We start from the raw sequence: 20,747 nt of genomic DNA, 5'->3' as shown, positions 1-20,747 counted from the left end.
CACACCCGTCCGGCCGCAGCCTCGCCTGCTCTGGCAGGCCCCTCTCCCTGCCGGTGTACCTACCAGCCTCGTTTTGATTGGAGGGTACATGCAAACTCCAGTGGTCTCTTCCTTCATGGGGAGAGAGAGTGGAGGAGAGCAGCCAGAGTGAGCACAGTGGGGGTTGCTGGCGGGCTCTGCCTGCTCACGTGAGAGGAGAGAACGGGAGGAGGAGGTGGTGAGATAGGGAGGAGAGAAAGGAGATAAGGGAGGGGAAAGGAGAGAGAGAGAGCATAGTGCAAGACGGATCTGGCAAATCCAGACTATTCTCAAGCCAGCTTTGCCCGCGGCCTACTTCCAGCCTCTGGCCAGCTCCCGCTGGTCCCACCCGCCACCCTCCTCTCTCGGCCTCTCTCCTCCTCTCTGACCCCCATCTCTCTTCTCCACTATGAGGGCTCTGACACTCCAGAACCCCCTTCCCGGGGCTGGCAGGGAGGGACCGTCACCTGTGCCAACGCGCAGGATTGGCAGATGCACCCTGGCACACCGTTAGGGTTTTGAAGCACTGACCAGACCAGGCCAGAAAGAGCCACCATGAATTAACAATGCCAGCCATGGGAGCCATATGCAGACTGGCCACACGCTCGAGAGCATTTGCCTTCCATGCCTACCCCCCCAACACCCCATTGCCAGGTTTCTGCCAAAGAAGGGCATGTGCTGTGGTGTGTATGTAGATGTCCAGCAGAGAGCACTGGGAAAGAGACACATGGGGGGAGGAACACCGAGTTTAGGACTTCATCTGTCACGGCTCTGGGTTTGCAAGAACAGAATGACCTCAACCCACCTCCCACGCCCAGGAGCCCAAGCCTTGGCGTCTCATACTGGCATTGGTACTTGCTGCGAAGCTGAAAGACACCAAGCGTTGTGAGAAAAGTGCCACACCCTGTGGGATGCCAACTTCTCCACCCTGTCCCTGATGAGTGCCATGCGCCCAGCAGAGGTCCAACAGCTCATACCGGTGAAGGATGAGAACAGTGAACAGATGATGCTCCGTGTAGGAGCAGAGGCTACTGACAGGGTGACTTTGGGTTTCAGGGAGGGACTGTTTGCTCCAGAGAATAAATACATACATGTTGAGTTCAAGAGAGGTTCCCGAAATAGTTGGTATCATCCTGCCACGAGGAATAAAATACAGCTTCTGGACAAGTTTCATTGAAAAATGATCAAGAAAATTGCAGGCCTCTTTTTCTTCTCCAAATTGATCTAACTCTGTCCTCTTGACAATGGTGCAATGCTGGATAATTTCCAAAGGGCTTTTACAACCACGGTCACTCAGTGCTCTTCGCAACAGACTTGTTCTACTCTCCACATTTGGGAGATGCATACATTGTATATGCAATGTCCTGGGTTCTAGATTCTATGTTGATCGTTTTGAAATCCTTTTTTTTTTTTTTCCAGTAGTAAGTGAATTCATATAAGGCACCTGTAGTCAAGTTTTACCAGAAGGATTTACTGAAATCCTCCCACTCTCTGTTCCTCTGGATAAATCCCACCTGATGGTGTTTGAGGCCTGCATGAAGCTGCCCCCTGCCAGCCCTCCAGGATCAGTTCCTAGTGCTGCCCCAGTACACTGATGCTCCAGCCAGAACCAGCTGCACCTGGGGCCTTTGGCCACTGGGCTTTTGCTTCTGCTGACACCAGCAAGAATTCAGTGTGTATTTTCTAAAGAAAATAAAAGTTGGCATAAGAGACCAAGAAATATGGCTGAGTTTCCTAGAGGCCAAAATGTCTTTAATCTGAAGATTAAAATGAATGACTTAAGGCTTTGCTTTCGTCGTAAATGTTGATCATTAGACAAGCGTTTCTGGCCTTTCTAAATATGCACCTGAATGGATTTCAGCAAAAGAGCATCCCTGGACTCTTACTAAATCCACCCCTTGGCTCTTAGTAAACGGAAAGGAAATAAGATAAGGCGTGTAATGGGATACTTTTTGAAATGCCATTTTATCTGCCTCCCCCGACCAAAGCCTTGGGGCTTTCCTACATGCGGGCAGCTGCATTCTTCTCTAACTACTTGACTTTTGAGTTTCAAAGTCTGACTCTGGGGGGAACAGAAAGATTCTTGGCATAGACTGATGAAAATGTGCTTCTTCATCATCTAGATAAGAAAAGAGACCTGCTGGTTTGAGGACAGGGGAGAAGAGTCAAGCAAAGGGAGGAGGGGGGACACTGGTGAGTCTTGAGCCAGTGGCCCTGGGCCTTTCTCCATGGCTGTGGCTGCAAACAGGGATTAAAGAGCAATCCAGGACCAGCGGCCCTGCTCAGGGAGAGCCACTCAGACCCCAGGACAGCTTGGTGCCCAGTATGTAGGGACTGATACCTCCCAGAAGGCGAGCGATCTCTACTTACCCAAAAGGACCACAAAAGAAGCAGAGTGTCCCAGATGTATCAGTGAACACTGGCACTATGGAATAATTGGTTTCTTTCCACCTGTGTACTAGGGAGCACAGATGAACCCACAGAGCTACACAGGGGCACCCTGATTTGGTTCGAGATCAAGCTATGGCCCTTGTGGAAGAATGAGATTCAAAATAAACACTGAGCTGTGGAGCCAGATGGGAATCCACTTCTGACCCACAGCCCTGGGCTGTCCATGGGCCCTGTACAGCTTCCCTCCCTTGGCCAGGCCAATGTACTGTCTGACATCTGTGCTCTTCACTAACATGCCATGTGCCAGAAGGGACTGGGTTCTCACCAGTTTTGCCCTATAGTCAGGTGAATGGTTTACCAAGTGCAGAGACCCGAGAACGCAGAGGTATAGCTGTGCTTGGTTTGTGGTACCTGAGGGTGGAGGAGGGCCGGCTCTGCATCCCCAGAGTCAAGTGACTCAATTGACACCAACACCCCCCTGCAGTACTCTCTCACAACCCGAGAGAATTCCAGTGATAGGTGCTGTGCTGTCACTGTCCTCTTCCTTTCCACCCTCGCACCCTACCCGTCTGTCCCAGACAGGAACTCTTTGTGATCATGAACTCTGAAGCCAGAGCTGGAGACGGCAGGCATCAAGCTGCAAAGGGTGTCTGGCTTTGGATGGCTAAACTGAGCTACATAACACAAGATTCGGGGATTAGAAAAGTTTTGGGAAAAGGAGGGGGAGATGCTTTAAGAGTGAAGTTGGAAGGAGCACTTCTGTGGAGAGTTCCAGAACCCAAGTCCTTGGAGCAGGGCAGGAGGCAAGAGAATGAAAGAGGAGGCAAAGAGCTTTATCGTATGGTGCAGGGGAGTTCATCTAATCTTCTTGAATATGTTTTGAGAGATGACAGTTCAAGATTGGGCCTTCTTGTTACTCTTGCCTCTTTGGACTGGGCTTCTCTAAAAACCACTCCAAAGAGATCAGACCTGATTTCAGGTGCCTCAGTGGAACATACCTGAATAAAGGCAGGAACATTTGGTACGGTTCCAATCTCTCCAGTTCCCTGTCCTTCCAGTGCTGGCTCAAGGATTATGAGGACTTCAGGAATCTCAGCTAGAGGAGGGAGAGGGCTAGAGCTCGGGAAGTGACTGCCCAGGAAAACATTCACGAGGGATGGGCATCACCTGGGGAGTTTGACACTCTTGCCCCATAAAGTGCTGCTTCCTCTTCCCAAGGAAATGCTTAAGGAGAACCCAGAGACAAGGCCAGAGGCCAAGGGCACAGAGCTGGCAGAACCACCCCTCGTCCAGGCTGAGTCAGACCAAGGTACCGGGTACCTCCCATCCCCACGCCCTACTTAGCAACTCTGGGGACCAAACCTGGGCTGACAACTTGGAGATGGTCCCAGAATTTTCCCAAAGCCTGGGCTGTGGAGGATAGGGATGGGGCCAGGGAATCTGACTGGATAATGGGGAAAGAGAGACACATCCTGGCTCAGACCATCTGCCACTGGGAAATGTGCTGAAACAGCAGCCCAGGGCCTGGGTTCCAGTGCTGACCCTGACACAGACAAGCTGTGTGATCTGCTACAAGTGTCTGGTCTTCTCTGGACCTTGGCTTCCCCACCTTTTTCTGTGTGTGTGTGTGTGGGGGGAGGGGTTCTGGGGATTGAACCCAGGCCTTGTGCATGTGAACCAAATACTCTACCAACTGAGCTGTATCCCCAGCCCTGCCTGGCTTCCCCATTTGTAGGGGAGGAAAGGGAAGAGATGGTCCCAAGGCACCACTCCCACTGACAGGTCAGATGCAAGAGCTCAAGGAAGTCCTGGCTACTAGTCAGGCATACACTACTTCCCTCTGGTCCCAGCTCCTTCCTGTGGTGGATTAAGAAGCCCCTCTGCAGCCTCCCCCATCAGGTGCAGGATGCTGACCTGGAGATGGTGAACATGGCTACAGGTGCACTGGTGCTTGTGATGCCCCTAGCCCTGAGTCTGCTCTCCCCTTGGCAAGGTGAGAGGGCTGGCTTTGTATTTCTGAGATGCTGAGAGGAGGGGATGGAGGGGAGGGGATCAGCCAAAAGGAGTAGGAGATTGCCCACATTCCCCTCCTCCTCTCTAGGATCCACTGACCCTCATGGGAACAGGATTCATTTTGAGCAAAGTGCAGTCAGAGCCGGGCACCAAGGAAAGCCCATAGCAGAGTGGGCTCTTGCCAAAATGCCAGGCATTTTGGGCTGCTCGTGCCCCAAGACAAAAGGCACCCGTCCTGAGCACACATATTCACTGCAGACCTCAGTGGGCAGCTGTGTCTCAGTGTGGTACAAGGATGTCCCCTGTCCAGGCCTGGGCAGTGCAGCACGCTGAACCCTAATTGAGAGTTTAGTCAGAGTTGCTCAACATGTAGGCGGGGCTTCCCAAGGAGAGGAGTGAGCTTCCTGGTGCTGCAGGGGGCGCCAGCAGAGGCAGGACTGTCACTGACTTTGGGTCAGCAGATCCCTGAGTTCCTGCCACATGCTGCTTTCTTCCTCATCTCAGTGTGTAACATCCAAACGAAAACAGATAATTTAATTCCACAGGTAATGAAATCTACCAGCTGCATTCCCAGTACAAGTCTCCAAAGGAATCCTACCATTCCTGGAAAGCCCACTGTGTATTATTTTTATAAACTGACCCTTGTTCTAAGATCCACCAGACCCTTTATTAAATTCTCAGTACTTTGATCATGCTGTATTTTCTACCTAGAATGTCTGGGTTCATTTTCTTCACCAGGCAAACTCCTATTCATACTCTAAAACCCAGGCTCCGTGAGTCTCCCTTTCCCATTGCCTCCAGGTACAGTTAAATATTAGGTCCCACAGAAGTGGCAGTTCATAAGGGTGATGAAGTGGTGCCGAAAGGGCCTCTGCTTCTAGGTCACCACCTCTGAAAGGCAGAGGGAAGAGGAAGGGGTCCTCCCACAGTCTTGGCAATCTGTCTATCAAGGAGGCTGTGAATCATTCTGTGACTTTGACACAGGAAGGGTCTAACTCTGGATTGACCAGAGCAGGGGTCACCCATTGTCACTTGTCAGCTGTTTATCCAAAGCTCTCAGACTGCATCAACTGTCCCGATGAGACAGGCAATTGTGTCAATGATCTCCTTATGCCAGCTGGTCAGCAGTGGTGGGTCCCATGTGTCCTCTCTGGAAAACCTTCCAGAAATCTCTCCTAAATACCTCAATCCTCCTCTAGCAAGTGGGTCCTGAATGACTCCAGCTTCTGGTCTCTACCTGAGCATCTTCTCACATTGCTCATGGCCTTTATCAACCTGACATCCCCTCCACCTCTAGCTGTCCTCTCCATTCCCACAGCCCAGCACATGGACAGGCAAGCAGCAAACTCCTAGGAGATAGGTCTTGACTTGCTCACATTTTGGCTTATAGCTCAAAGTGGTGACTTAAGCTTAATACAAGGTGGACTGTGATTTATGCTCCAGTACACTTGGGTACCGCACTGAGCCCAGCCAAAGATATAAGCAAGTTTCCCTGTAATAATACCTTGCACATCTTTATGGCACTTTCTGTTCTCATAGGACACACATGCATGTGCGTGTGCGCTCATAAAATTCTTATAACTCTCCTGTGACAAACAATGGCATCCTTTATCTCATAGAAGATGGAGCAGTGATTGTCCAGTGACAAGGCTTTTCAAAGGGGGAGTACAGACTGCACACAGGACCTGGCTGTGTGATTTCTGCTTCAGTGCTCTGTCCTTTAAAAAGGGTTTCTCACCCGAAAGACTCTCATAAGGGCCACTACCCACAAGGGGAGACCTGAATGCAGAAGATGGATGATAGTCAGAGGCACAAGGGGCCTGGAAAGCCAGGGTTCAGGTTCGAGCCACTGTTTTAGACCAGACAGATTGGTGGAAGCAAGAGCAAGAGATGGGTGGGCATGCAGGGCACAGCCCAGGAAGCCACAAAGCCAAGACCCAAGCACGGAGAAGCCCTGTGAGCAGCAGACAGGCGAGGGTGGGCCCCCCACCCCCAGAGGGGCAGCCCTTCCTCCAGGACTGAGAGGTGTGGGACCCAAGGTGCCTGAATCTCCACCCCAGGAGGTACTCCCTGTGCCTCCTAGATAAGAGGAAGGGCCCTCCTAGAAGCACTCTCCACCCAGACCTCTGCCAAGATGTTGCTAGGGGCTGTGGCTTTTCTTGTTTTAGAAAAATAGGAAGTTTACCAGAGGAGTTGCTTCTGTGAAATCCATCAGGAGATCTCCAGGCTCCAAGGTAAAGGTCCCTCCCCGGTCAGAGGGGCTCTGCAAAGGTAAAGATATCCCCTGTTAGCGATGCCTCTGGATTGGCAGTAAATGCACCAGAAAGATGGTGGTCCACTTCCCCTCTACCCACTTGCTAACACTGAGCTCATCAGGATGCCCACCCCCCACATCTCCCTTGCTCATCAGTGCACAAAATGTTGAGACTGAACCCCAATTTTTTTTTCTGGAATCTTTATAGATAGAAGTAGGGCACGGGGTGGGGAAATTGTCCTTTTTAGAGCTGAAAACAACTTTTCTTAAGTTTTCTGAGTGTTCTTTGATTGGTCTTTCGGGGAAAGGCTTTAAAGAGTCCTTTGAATGTATACCGAGAGAGCTGGCTGTCCTGTAGGGGAGGATCAATTGGCCTTTAGGAGCTAAACTGATCTGCAGGAAAAAAAGGGTAAGATGCTCATGGTGTGGGTGGGGGTGGCACCTCTGAACATTATGCTCCTTGGTTTTGGAAAACATTTTGTCCCTCCTGCCCTGGGGTCTTAGCTGCATGGGTGATCCCGAGGCCCTTTCGAGGGGAGGAAAAACAAGGAGCCATCGACCTGATATGAGCAGGGCCCTAAGGGGAGAGATGGCCAGGAGAGGGAGCCCTGAGGCCTTTGGAAGGATGTCGCCTGCTTTCCCTGCCTCCCCAGCACCACTCCCTTCTGTTTGTAAATATTTCTGCCTGGGTTTAACCAGCTGGAGGATCTGTGATGGGAGCCTGTGTCCACACTTGAGACCAAGTTATAAGAGGACTCTCTGCTGTGAAGAGAAACCCAACTTAGGATGCCAGGAGGTGATCTGCAGAAATGCAGAGAACCTCAGTCTCAGCCAGTCACTGGCTGCGGGTGTCAGCCACATTCCTGTGTCTGGTCCAGACTCCTGGGGAAAGGACCAGGGAAAGACCAGCCTTGGGCATGCGGGATATGGGCTTGGACTATTGCTATGTAGATACTGCCAAGAACTGTGACCCTGAAAACTGCAGAAGCCTCAGGCATCCAGTTCAGAGACCGGATGCCAGCCCCTGGGCTGGGCGAAGGAGCAGACCTTCTCATCTTAGGTGGAGGCAACTGAGTCTTGGAGGAAAAACAGCTTTGGAAGTGAGCAGTCACAAGGCCTGTGAATGGAGCACCTGGGAACTGATCAGAGCTCTGGTCTTGCCTTCAGGACAATTGTCCTGCGTGCACACCTTTCCTTGTGCAGGTGCACAGACCAAAACAACCTTTGACTCAGCAGCCACTTGGACAGCAATAGGTTTGTCTGTGTTTGGACCAATTGCCCAAGAGTGACCAATTGCTAAAGGTCACTCAGAGAAAATCAAGGGAAATGTCTCAGGTAAGAGACATTTTTTGTTACTTTCCATTCCCATCTCTGGCGATTTTCTGAAATTTCAAACTGATAAAGAGTAATATTTCCCATCTTCAAATTTTTACCATGGTTTATTTTATAAAAGGAATGGGATGGAGATAAGTCTGTTTTTATTCCTTCAAGTTGTCCATCATGGAGTGGGGGGGGGAATGTTTCTCTCTTGCTGTCATTACAATAGAGTGATAGCTTATGTAAAATGATATTCTAAACCAAAATTGCCCCCAAGAATTCATTTAAATTGCTCTTAAAGTACAGTGTGTGTGGCTTTAGATCAGAGCATGTCTCCCACAAATGGCTGGCTCATATTTCGGGGACAGGGTACATGAAAACATGTCTTGACATTTTCAAATCTGAATACACAAAAAGCATCACGCAAAATTTAAGTGCACACACCGAAAGCCACTCACTCAAAGGACCCTGCCTGCCCAGCACATAGCGGTTGACCCTTAGTACTTCTGCCATACCTTGGCCGCTGGAGACAGCAGGCTCTTGCCTTCTGACTTGTGAGGTGAGCTGACTTTCTGGAGCTTGGGGGACACCAGTGGCACTGAGGCTTGTGTGGCAGCTGTGGTGGAGTCTGTGGCTGGGGCTGTGGTGACTCCCACCGCCTCGGCCAGGTCTGGAGGGAGGTCGTCTTCATCACTGCGGTTACTAAAAGCACATGAAGCTCTGCTCATTACAATAACACACGGGCTGCAGGGAGGCCTGGGCGGGGGCTCCCTCAACACGCATCCACCTGACATCCAGCGGACAGAGTCAGAGACACTGACTTTTTTTATATACCAAAGCAAATTTGAGCTGGATTTTCTGTCACTCACCAGGAATTTTTTTTTTTTAAATTGTGTGAAATACATATAAAGTGCTATTATCATTTTAAGTCCTTGTAACATTACAGTTCAGTAGCACTAAATACATTTACAATGTTGTGTAGCCATCACTACTACCTTTCCCCCAAATCTTTGCATCCACCCCAAAGAAACTCTGTATTGTTACTGAACATAGCTTTCTGTGGCTGCCTCCCCACAGCTTCTGGAAGCACCTATTCCTCTGTGTGTCTCAATGAATTTGACTACTCTAGGCACCTGTGGAAGCAAAATCGAACCACTTCTGTCCTTCTGGGTCTGGTTTGTCACATTCACTATGGTGTTTTCAAGGTACAATCATGTTGTAGCATTTATCAAGATGTCATTCTTCTATGGTGAAGAATCCACTGGGTGGGTGTACCACATATTCTTGTCCATTCATCTGTTGATGGACACTTGCGTTCCTTCATCTTCTAGCTCTGCAACTAACACTGCTATGAACACGAGTGTGCAAATACCTGCTTGGCTCCTTGCTTGCAATTCTTTTGGATTGGAATTTCATCTAGGGAGAGAGTTGCCGGGTCCTATGCTACTTCTTTGCTTAGCTTCTTGAGGAACCACCACAGCAAAGGCTATTATTTGGAGAGGTGGCCTTTAGGCAGGTGTATACAAGGCTCATAGAAACCTATGGCTTTGAGCCAAAGACATAATAGCCTCTTTTGTGGCCTTGTTAGGTACGAACTGTCTGTTGGGTGTGACAAGCCGGTTACAGGGGAGGAGTGTTTGTCTAGGGGCCAAGTAGCTTTGGTCTTAGAACCTCTCTGTGAGGAGGAGGTGACCTGGGAAGGAAAGGACTTGACAGGAAGCCACCACAATGGAGGGGAAGTCTGGCCTGGCACTGCAGCTTATCTCCAGGCTTGGATTTGGAAAGAAGCTTTGATGTCCCACAGCATACGCCAAGCCTGGTAGCCCCTTCTGACCTGGTCACCCTGGCACGGCACTGGAGCAGTGCCATTGATTCCCCATTCTTAGCGTGGACAATATCTTCTCCAACTTTTAGAAATTAAGACAAGTCTCCCAGCTGCTAACCTGCCAGCTTCCTGCCTGTGCAGTAGAGTTAACTCAGAAGGACTGAGATGCTCAAACTCCCTACATTCCAGAGGAACCACAGGCACTGACCAGCTCCTGGGAGACATCCTCTGGGCCCTGGGGTATCCTGCCTGGGGAGAGTCTGTGTACCCAACAGCTTGGGCCATGTCAGAGTTTATGTTCTCAATGTGCTATATGGTGAAACACCTGGATTTGTATACCTGGGGTTTTAGGACTATGCTATATCAGTCTGATCTGAGGCAGGCGTGGGGGGTGGTCTGATCTTAATAAGCTAAGGTCAGTCATATGGGCGCTCCATGCCTACGTGACTGACCCCTAATAAAAACCACTTTTCATTGCATAAGTGAGCTTCCCTGGTTGGTAATACTCCCCATATATTGTTGCATGTTATTTCTGGGAGAATGAATCCCTGCCCATGTGACTCCACAGAGAGAGGGCAATGGGAGTATTTTCCTGGACTCCACCTCTGGGCTTTTTCTCTTGTTGAGATTAATTGGTTTCCTTCACTGTTACACATGGTAACCGTGAGTGTGACTGCTTTTCTTAGTTCTGTGAGTCCTTCTAGTGAGTCATCATCCTTGAGGATGGTCTTGGGGACCCCCGGCACACTGTCTCTACTGGAGCACCCCCTGAAGCCATCCTGGCACAGGGGTTGAGTTTTCAAAATGAAAGCTGAGCTCAAGAGTAAAGATAAAAGATGGCTGATGGGCACAAATGAGGCCTGTGCCCAGTCTCTCCTGATGGTCCCTGGGCAGTGGGCCTCATGGGGAATATGGCCCCAGATCACAGCTGCAGTGTGGATTGGCCCTGGGGGATTTTAGATCAGTCTGTGTTTGGAAAAGACTCTCAAGGAGGATTTAAGATTCATTACTAAAAAGGGGAGGTGGAAGGTTTGAACAAGTTTGTGGAAAAATTAATAAGATATCACATATTTGCAACCACACAGATAAAGCAGGTCATGTAAGTTATTCGGGCATGTGCCCATTAAATTTTCTCAAAAACCTTGTGATTTGATCTCCAATTTTTCAGAGAATCAGATGTAATTTCATGTGATCAAAGTCACAAACCTGTGTACGTGGAGGAGTTGAGTTAAATTTTTTTACCTCATTTTTAAAAAATTTGGTAATCTGGCTAGTTAAGTGGAGGAGTGGGGTAATTTTTTTTCTTTTACTTCATTTAAAAGAACTGTATTCTTAAGAGCCTATTTATTATTTATTTTTACATAAAAAGCCATTTCAGAAAACATAGCTCATCTTTCACAGCAGGAAGTCGAATAATACTGTCTAAACTTGAAAAGCTCCAAATTTTTCATGGGATTTTATAATCTTTTGTCGTAACTTAGATCTTATGACAAAGAAATATATCTAAAATTCAGTAATGTTAAATTCAGAAAATGACATTTTTTGATATTTTATTTTTTAGCTGTAGATGGACACAATACATTTATTTTTTATTTTTTTATGTGGTGCTGAGGATTGAACCCAGTGCTTCACATGTGCTAGGTGAGTGCTCTACCACTGAGCCACAACCCCAATGCCACAAAATAACATTTTAATAAATAAAATTTTATGTGTAGAGCTTTGTTTTGAAATTATTTTTTTATATTCCTGGAAAAAGATAAAACAGCTCACCATTTTCTTCCCAGCCCATGGCTGGTCAGGAACTTCTGGGTTCAAGAGATCCTCCTGCCTCAGCCTCCTGAGTAGCTGAGGCCACAGGTGTGTACCACCTTGCCTGCTTTGCTAGCCATTTTCTAAAACCTACTAGCTATAAATATAAAGATGACACTTCTATATGCCTTGACCTCTGCTGAGCTCCTCCACTCCCCTTTTTCTCTGCACACAGCAGCCAACACTTTTATTTCTTGTCATATTTCCAGGAAAGTACATGGCTGAGGTTTTTGTTTATATCCTTAAAAGCAGTGGCTAAAAAAAAACTCCTTCAGAGCACCTGAATGTTACGATGGCCTTGGTAAAGCGGCTAACATCTGAATACACATAACTCAGGTCTAAGAGCCAGAAAAACTGTGATAGCACACACATCTGCACACAAAAAGGATAACACAGAAAATGGTTCCAGAAAATCCAAAATCTGAGTTTTTCCATCTGTGTTTCTTGACCACATGCCTTTCAACTTTATCAACCTCTAGGAGTTAAACATATGAGCAAATGAGCAGTAACCACTGTTGGAGATTGAAGAACTATTTTTGGGGGAAGAAAGGTAACATTGGAAAAAAAATCCCATCCATTACATTTGCTATTTTCTACTAATGGGGAAATGCTGCCATTCTTTGATTTTTCAAAACAGAATATTTGGGGGCAGTTTAATAAACATGCTTTTAAGTTACAGATTTGAAAAGGGTTTTCTTCAAAGAGCCAATTTGGTGAGTGAGTGAATTTTTCTTTCCTTCCGGGCCATCTAGCAGTCAGTCATTATTTCAAACATGATTACATATCCCAAATGGGTGATAATGACATTTCGAGTTTCAAAATGTAAAAGGAAAGGCAAATCCCGCCAGCCTTATCCTTGGGGAAGCAGACTTTTAACGGTTTAATTTGTTCCCCGGAGATCATTAGGACTGTTAATTATTTGAACCCTATTCATTTTGGTTTTCCTAGGAAATGCAGTTGCTATATTATCCGGAAGTTTCTATTAAAGCTAATGAGGTAGGATGTGTCCGTACTAATCCCCCTCCCGCAGCATGCATTTTCCTCTTTTCACAAGATGCAAATGATAGCACTGAGACAGCTGTTTGAGGATTGCATCTGGGGCCACCTCCATGCCCTACACTTCACACTCTGGAGACCCACAAACTTGGACTTTTTCTCAGAAGTTTCCAGGGGAAAAAAGGAAAGAGAGCCCTTCGGTGGCCTGGCCCCTTACTATGGGCTTTACCTATGCTAACCCCCACAAAATCCCTGAGGTAGACATTAGCACAACCATTCTGCAGATGCAGAAATAATAGCTCAAAAATAAATTTTCCAAGAGCTTATAGCTGTAAACCAGCCAGGGCTCCAACAGAAAGAAGACCTTTCAGCCCCAGAGCCCCTATGCTTTCCATTGCATCTGGAGATATCCCTGCAGCTCTCTGACCAAATCATGCCCAGGCGCACTGCCCGGCCCAAAGCCAAGGTCAAGAAAAGGGAACTACCATTGGGACGACCACTATGACTTATCAACCACCACCTTTACTGCAACACCTTTCTGTCTTTTTTGGATTGTAACTCCATTTTGGATTTGACACTCGGCCTTTGCCACCAATACACGGTGACTCTTTGGATGGGAATTGTCAAAGACACTTTGCTCTTCCCTTGACCATCCCTAGAACAATCCAGTGCACACTGTAGCCAAGAGACCGATGTTAAACTGAGCTGAAAAGAAGTGGGTGGGCCCTGGTGGAATGTGGCTCCTTCCACTGGTCTCACAGAGAGCTCAGTGCTTAGCTCTGGCTCTGCTGACAGACCTTGCTACCCTTTACTATCAGGTCATGGGAGGCAGCTTTTGCTATGGCCTCCAGGGATCCCTGTCCTGGTATTCAGGCTCCCATATATGCCTCCTCTTGAGTATGAGCTGCACCTAGTGACTTGCTTCTCATGAATAGAATGTGGAAAAGTGATAAGTTGTCATTTCTGTGATTAGGTTACAAGACTGTGACCTTCGCCTTGCTAGCACCCTCTCTGGGTGACTACAACTGAGATAACCTTGGCCCAATGCCCTTGGGTACCAGGAACTATGGGAAGGGGCCTTCGGATGAGACCACAGCCCTCACTCACACCTTGAACACAGTCTTGTGAGAGATCCTGACACAGAGGAGGAGCCAAGGAAGCCAAGCCTGGACTCCAGCCCCCCGCAACTGGGAGGCAATAACTGAGGATTGTTTGGGAGTAGTTTGGTTATACAGCAATCAATAATGATTATACATGTATGTTTTCAGGGGGAAAATTCTGGTCCCATTATGACCCAAGGTGGAAATAAACAGAATTTGGAGAATGGCTCTCTCTCTGGGAATGGTATGAAGGGTTAAGAAACATTTATAACCAATATGTTTAGCATCAGTGCGGTTATAACTGAAAAACTTGCAATACAGAACTCACAAACTATATTGTCTTGTTAACTTCCTCACTCGGGGAGGCTTGATTTCCGGTTTTTCCACAGCTGGTTGGGCAGTTTCCACACGTATAGGGATAGGACTTCTAGAGACATACCAAAAAAGAGAATACCACCAATAAAAAAGGTTTATGGTCTCGTTTTAGCCAAACAGACTGCTTTCTCAGTGAATTCATACCTTAATAACACTGGTAGTCCAGAAATCCATTTATTTTTGCCTTTCTGTTCTACTGATTTAATAACTGCAACTAAAAACAGAAAACCCCAAACAACCAACCAACAAGCAAAAATAATGGGGAAGAAAATACAGCAAGCAAGGAACTAAATATAATTGGGGAACCAAATAAAATTTCCGTGTCCCACATAGCCACCCCACAATATGAGTGTTTGATTCATAAACAGGTAAAATGGATAAACTAAACTCAGTTTGACTTCCTTAAAAGTTTTACTTTTAATCTGCTAGCTATGTATTTTAAACATAGCACAGAACACATTTCAAGAAAATAAAGCTGAGTAGTATACTTTATGTGAAAAATGCATAACCAGAAGCCCACTAGCATTTACTCTAAAACATTTTAATTCTATGTACATATGAAAATGTTAAAACTTAAGTTTAACTTTATCTTTCCTCAGTCATTTATGCCTGACAGGTGGTAGGCCCTACTCAAAACAGTGATTTTTAAGGAAAAGTTTTAAATATTTTTGAAGTGATCATGACTAAATTCATTTTTTAAAATATATTTATTTTGTTTATTTATTTTTATGTGGTGCTGAGGATCAAACTCAGTGACTTACATGTGGGAGGCAAGTGCTCTGCCTCTGAGCCACACATCCATCCTCAGCTCCACTAAATTCATTTATTAAAAGTCAGTAATGACTTTCTTTTGGGGACAGGGGAAGGCACCAAGGATTGAACTCAGGGGCTCTTGACTACTGAGACACATCCCCAGCCCTATTTTGTATTTTATTTAGAGACAGGGTCTCACTGGGTTGCTTAACACCTCGCCTTTGCTGAGGCTGGCTTTGAACTCATGATCCTCCTGCCTCAGCCTCCAGAGCCCCTGGGATGACAGGCATGCGCCATCACACCCGACTGAATCACTAATGACTTTCTAGCACCAAAGGAGCATCTAAACAAATTGAGACCTTCAGCAAGGGATCCCAACAAGTCAATTAACATTTCTGAGCCTCTGTGTTTTCTTCTATCCAATGCCTAATTATTTGTGATCAGTATGTGGCTGGTGCCTAATAAATGTTTGCTGAGTAACTACAGGAATGAGCAAATGAGGACCTGAAGTCAGTGGCTTCTCAGGCTGGGAGCTCAGAGGAAGCTGAACATGGACCTTGGAAGATTTTAGCCTTGTAGGAGCTCAGACCTCTGCTTGGGTAGAATGGCTGATATCTGTGAAAGCTTTGCAGAGAAGTTTCCTCCTAACCACAGGGAGGCAAGACCAGCAAGGTGGGAGACAGTGTGGAGACCTGGCTGAATGTAGGGCACTGGAAATGCTGACAAGGGAGGTCCCAGTGACAAAGTAAGGGATGACAGGGGGCCATGTCACCAGGGGCCCAAGTCTGAGGCGTTTACTCTGAAGGCAATGGCAGTATCTAAAGGCTTTAAGAAGGGGAGTGGCATAGTCAGGTGCAATTTGGAAAGGTGCTCAGAAGGGGACATTGGAGAAGGGAGGCCAGGGCATCTTAGAGTACTGTTGGGATAGTACCCAGGATGGGCAGTAACGAGGCCTGGGAGTCAGCAGGGATTATGATTCTGGAGAGGAAAGGATGGATGTGGCAGTAGTAGGAAAGCCACATTGATAGGATGTGGTGGCCAACTAGGTGAGGGGATGAGGCAGGAGGTTTTCAGGCCAGGGTAAGGAGAAGGGAAAGTCATCAAGATGGGAAAACAGGTGGAGGATGATGGAGGAGGGTGGAAAGAGATGAACTGAATTTTTGGAATGTCCAGAGGGTAAGGTGTCTCTGGTGGAAGACAGATTTATACCAAGAACATAGGTTGGAAATCATAAGGTGATAAAAAGGAATGTTAACTTTTTAAAAAATATATATTTTTAGTTTAAGATGGACTCAATACCTTTATTTGGTTTATTTAGTTTTTTTATGTGGTGCTGGGGATCGAAACCAGTGTCCCATGCATGCTGGGCTAGCGCTCTACCACTGAGCTACAACCCCAGCCCAGAATGTTAAATNACCACTGAGCAACTACCCCAGCCCCGGAATATTAACTTTTACTTTGGGCATCAAGCGAGTAGTTCTATACACCTGAGCTATTTGTTAAATTGCTGACTCTGTCCCCATCAGCATCCCACCCCCCCCCCAATAGGATCTGAAGGCCCTGGAGTTGGACTCAAAAGTCTGTGCCTTTAACAAGAGACGATGGAGTTGTCCTTGGACATTTTGAGGGGAAACTCTACCCTAGGGAGCCCCTACAGATGTTAGTAGACAACAGGCTGGTAATGAAGCTGCCACGATCCATAGGTTGCTACTGATCTGGGCACATGACAAGGTCATAACTCTATGTTATGAGACAACCCAAGTGTCTAAAATTCTTTGTTGGTATAGCAGGTAGTGATATTAATTCTGAGACTCAGCAGCAGTTGTTTGAGGTGGGTCTTTGAGGTTCACATTCCCTTAGTTTCATTTTCCCTCTCTGATGGAAATTATCAGCTAATTCATAGCATGACATAACATGTCAGCAATGTTTTGAAGATAATGTTGGCTACACCGAGTGTCATCTCCCCGTTCGAACAAGAAGCAACAGACCTTACATTAGTGTCCTGAAGACTGGATTTCTTATTGATATTTACAAATGTCGATTCCTCTTTTCCAATCTGTAAGACAAAACGGGTTAGTCCAAACTGAATCTCTTGGCATGCAAAAATGTTTTCAAGTCTTCCACAATCTAAGGATTATAGAAATGTGAAGGTGGAACAAAGAGCGAATTCATCATGCATTCAGTCAATAGCAAACCTTGTTCTGGTATTTATGTAAGTTTACAGAAATGTGTATTCTTGAGTCATTCTCCTCCATGGGGATTAAGACATAATTATTCAAATGCAATCAATTATTGTATTCCTACTTTTATTGAACACCTGCTACGTGCCAGCTCATGCTTGAATGAGAAAGGGATGGTGTGGGAAAAGCCAAACCCACAACTGGCTCACCTCACAGTTTAGATCGGGAATAATTACCAGCTGTATGCTCACACAGCCTTACAGTTTACAAAGGGATCTGGAATCTGTTCTTTCACATCAGTGGAACAAGCCTGGGAGGAATTACATCATTTGATTTTGACAGAAGCCTTGTCTTCTTCCCTCTGGTGAGTTCCAAAGAATGACAGGGGAGGAAGGGACACCCACTCAGCTTGCCAGGCCAGCAGAACGCACAGTGCTCGATGACAGACACAGCCCTCATGCTTGTCACAGCACACAGAGCTGCGCCTCTGTTCTAAGCATACAGTGAGTGGTACTGCTCGGACCCTGGCTCAGAGGGCACTGCCCGGTTGGCCTGCATGGGTGCCAAACACATCCAGCCCTGGCTCCCTGTTGGAACTTGATTCTTTTCCTTACACCCTTGCTCTACATGGAGGCCAAGAGGGAATTCAGACCTAACTCTCTGGGGGGATGCACAACCCTTTCCCCAGAGCCCCTCGGGACACTCTAAGCCAGGGGTTCTTAAGGCAGGTCCCTGTTTTCCCGTGAACACTCAGCAGCATCTCCCGTTCTATGATAATAGTGGGAACTGTTTCACAAAGTGTTCTGAGACCAATCAGGTGTGAAGGAAACTAAAACAGGTTTCTTTGCCGCAGGACTTCTCAGAACCTATTAGAAGATGTGTGCATTGGGACTGTTTCAGGGGATTTAGTGAGCAGAATTTCCAGAACAATCAGGAAGCCTCCTGGAGGGCTGGTGCACCTTTTAACATCTTGGGGAACGCTGCTCTGAAATTACTGAGTTCTCATCTCACTCTCTCCTCCTTTCCTCCTTTCATGCCCTTCCACCCTGTCTGTTTGGCTAGGGCACTCTCTTTTCTTCATATTTGTTTCTCATCTTTTTCTATATTTTGCAGAATGAAAAGTTTACAACACACTGTACTTCCTCACTGGTGCAGAAACATGGGTCCTCCTCGGATGGTGTGAGCAGAATGGGGCCACTGGGCACATGATAGAGCTTTCTAGAGTGGATCAAAGCAGCTTTGTAAACTTGGAATATGTCAGTATTATTTGTTCCACGACAGTATAAAAATGGCATACTCTAAAATGATGAAGATAGCTGGATTAAGACAAAGGTAATGTGTGACTCTAACTTTAATATCTAACATGCAATGAAAAGAAGGTCAACATGGTCATCCTATAAAAAGTGCTACCACTGTTACCTACAATAAGAGCCCCTGACAACTTCATCACGCCCGATCTGTAGTAATCATTGTCAATATCCACACAATGGTAGGGCAAGGCATTGTGTTGGGTACTGGGTACTTTACACAGATGGTCTCATTCAGTCTTCACAGTAACCTAAGGTGGTTAGATACCATTTTCCTCATTTTACACCTGAGAAAAACCGAGGCTCAGATTAATGAACAAGTTTAAGGTGATGCTGCTGAAACATGGTAGACTGATTCGAACCCAGGCCACCTGACTTTGAAACTTATACTCTGTACCTTACTGCTTCCTGTTTGGATCACAGTTCCCAAATAAGAAGAAATTCTGTAAGCCCTTTCTGGGTTTTCATGGTATGTTCTGGAAGGATCTAAATTACTCAGATTGCTAAATAAATGGAAATAATAATATAAGAGATTACTAAATATTGCTTTGTCCTCAGCAACACAGGCATAAATATTAAGTTCATGAGTGAGCTCACGGACAACTGTAGCTTTTCATATACTGGTTCCAGGGCAGGGATGACAAATGGATTTCTACTTGAGTGACAACCTTGTTGACTGGTATCTCCTTGGAAGACCTTTTGTATAGAAGATAATCCTGAGGCTGCATTTAGGGTCACAGGGAGTGTGGTGATCACTGCATATAACCAGTGAGGTCTGTTAGGGGTGCTAGTGGTGGGTAATGAGAGTTATGGAACTGTCGTCTCTCATCTCCAGCTTGTCCTCCGCACCTCTACTTGGTGGACCTGAGGCAGAACCAGCAAATTCAGTAACTGCTTTCCCAGTTGGCTTCAGGATAGGACATGTCAATAGGGGGCGCTAGTGGGGCAGAACTTGCTCTTTTCTGTTTGTTTCTAGCTTCCTTGAGTCACCCCATCCTGGCTGCTTCACCTGGGCAGTGGCAGTTCCTCCAGGCCACATGGGTTTCTTACTCCAGCTCAGAGACACCAGCACTGGCTGCTGGAACCCTTACTAAGAAATCCAAATTTCATCTGAGTGTCCCTGGGCCATGGAGCTGGAAAGTGCTTCCTTGCAGTTTCTCTTTCTAGTTCCTGAGAATAGTGTGACTCCGAGTGTGGCCCCAGGAGCTGGTTGGAAATGCCTATTCCTCAGCCCGACCCTGACCTGATGAATCCATGGGGCTGGGCCAGCTCTCCTGAGGACTCACACATACCTAATTAATAACTGGATATCAGTTAAGAATTCTTGCTACTAAAGTTTCAGTTCACCTACCAAGGCATGATTCCTATCTCCAGTCTGGACCCCGACTGACGTGGTGTCTGGGTCCCTCCCGATGGCGTGGAGGAAGTCCGTAACCTGAACGCAAGGGAGCCAGGCTCCGCATACCTGGGCACTCACCCGGGAAGCATTCTCCAGCTGCGCTTTCAGAATGTTGCACTTCACGTGATCTGCCACGGGCGAGGGCAACAGGGGTGTCTGAAGAGTCTTCTCAGAGACCTTCTTTTCCTCGGCCTGAAACAAATCAAAATCCAGATGATGGATTGTAAGCAGAAAACAAAACATGCACGTTAACTTTCCCAATGGCTGCGACTGCACAGAATACAGATCCAAGTATCCGGGCAAATGTGCCACCAGCTCCATGCATCTGTGCCCCAGGTTCACTCATCCTCTTATGAGGGAGGGAGAAGACACATCAGGAGCTGGGAGCGAGGCCTGAGAAGGTGAGGAAGGGGATCATCAGGGGTCAGGCGGCAAGAGCCTGTGGCAGAACCCGGCTAGGGCTTCAACTTCTCTATTCATTCTCCCCACAATCGCAAGTCTGACACAGAAAGCCAACACTGTGACTTGTAGGGTCAAGGGAAAGAGTGCAAAATATCTGTGGATGTTTTTACAATAAATCTTGCTAAAAACTGGTGTGTGTGTATGTGTGTGTGTGTGTGTGTGTGTGTGTGTGTGTATGTGTGTTTTGCTGGGGACTGAACCCAAGGCCTTGTGCATACTAAGCAAGTGCCCTACCACTGAGCTAAATCTCCAGTCCTAAAACTGTGATTCTTAACAAGGAATTTGTATCTATATTCCTTTTTTGGAGGGGGCTGGAAATTGAACCCAGGGATAATTACATGCTGTACCATTCAACTACACCCCCAGCCCCTGTTACAGTATTGCAGAGCATCTTGGAAATTGGTACCACCTTCACTCTTTTTACCATCTCCCGAGTGTTAACTGAACATGTACCTAAAATTCCTGTGATCCCAGGGCACCCTGGGACAAATATTCATATTTGAACTATGCTCAAAGCAATGATATCTTTGAAATCTTAGGCTTTGTAA

At 46.9% G+C, this 20,747-nt stretch overlaps 1 protein-coding gene across 1 annotated transcript in view; it reads right to left on the bottom strand.

Annotated features, from left to right (window-relative positions):
- Positions 1-20,747, bottom strand: part of Epb41l4b (erythrocyte membrane protein band 4.1 like 4B) — a 134,725-nt gene that overhangs the window by 12,429 nt on the left and 101,549 nt on the right. The window contains exons 18-23 of the mRNA XM_048783235.1: positions 19,804-19,929; positions 16,840-16,907; positions 14,052-14,150; positions 8,509-8,695; positions 6,608-6,685; positions 64-180 (exon numbers count right to left, since the gene is read on the bottom strand). Coding sequence (XP_048639192.1) covers positions 64-180; positions 6,608-6,685; positions 8,509-8,695; positions 14,052-14,150; positions 16,840-16,907; positions 19,804-19,929 — 675 coding nt within the window. The remainder of the gene's footprint in view (positions 1-63; positions 181-6,607; positions 6,686-8,508; positions 8,696-14,051; positions 14,151-16,839; positions 16,908-19,803; positions 19,930-20,747) is intronic.

The sequence above is a fragment of the Marmota marmota genome, unplaced genomic scaffold, assembly GCF_001458135.2.
Source record: "Marmota marmota marmota unplaced genomic scaffold, marMar, whole genome shotgun sequence".
Lineage (NCBI taxonomy): Eukaryota > Metazoa > Chordata > Mammalia > Rodentia > Sciuridae > Marmota > Marmota marmota.
Note: the sequence above shows the minus strand (reverse complement) of the source record. Positions and strands in the feature narration are given on the sequence as shown.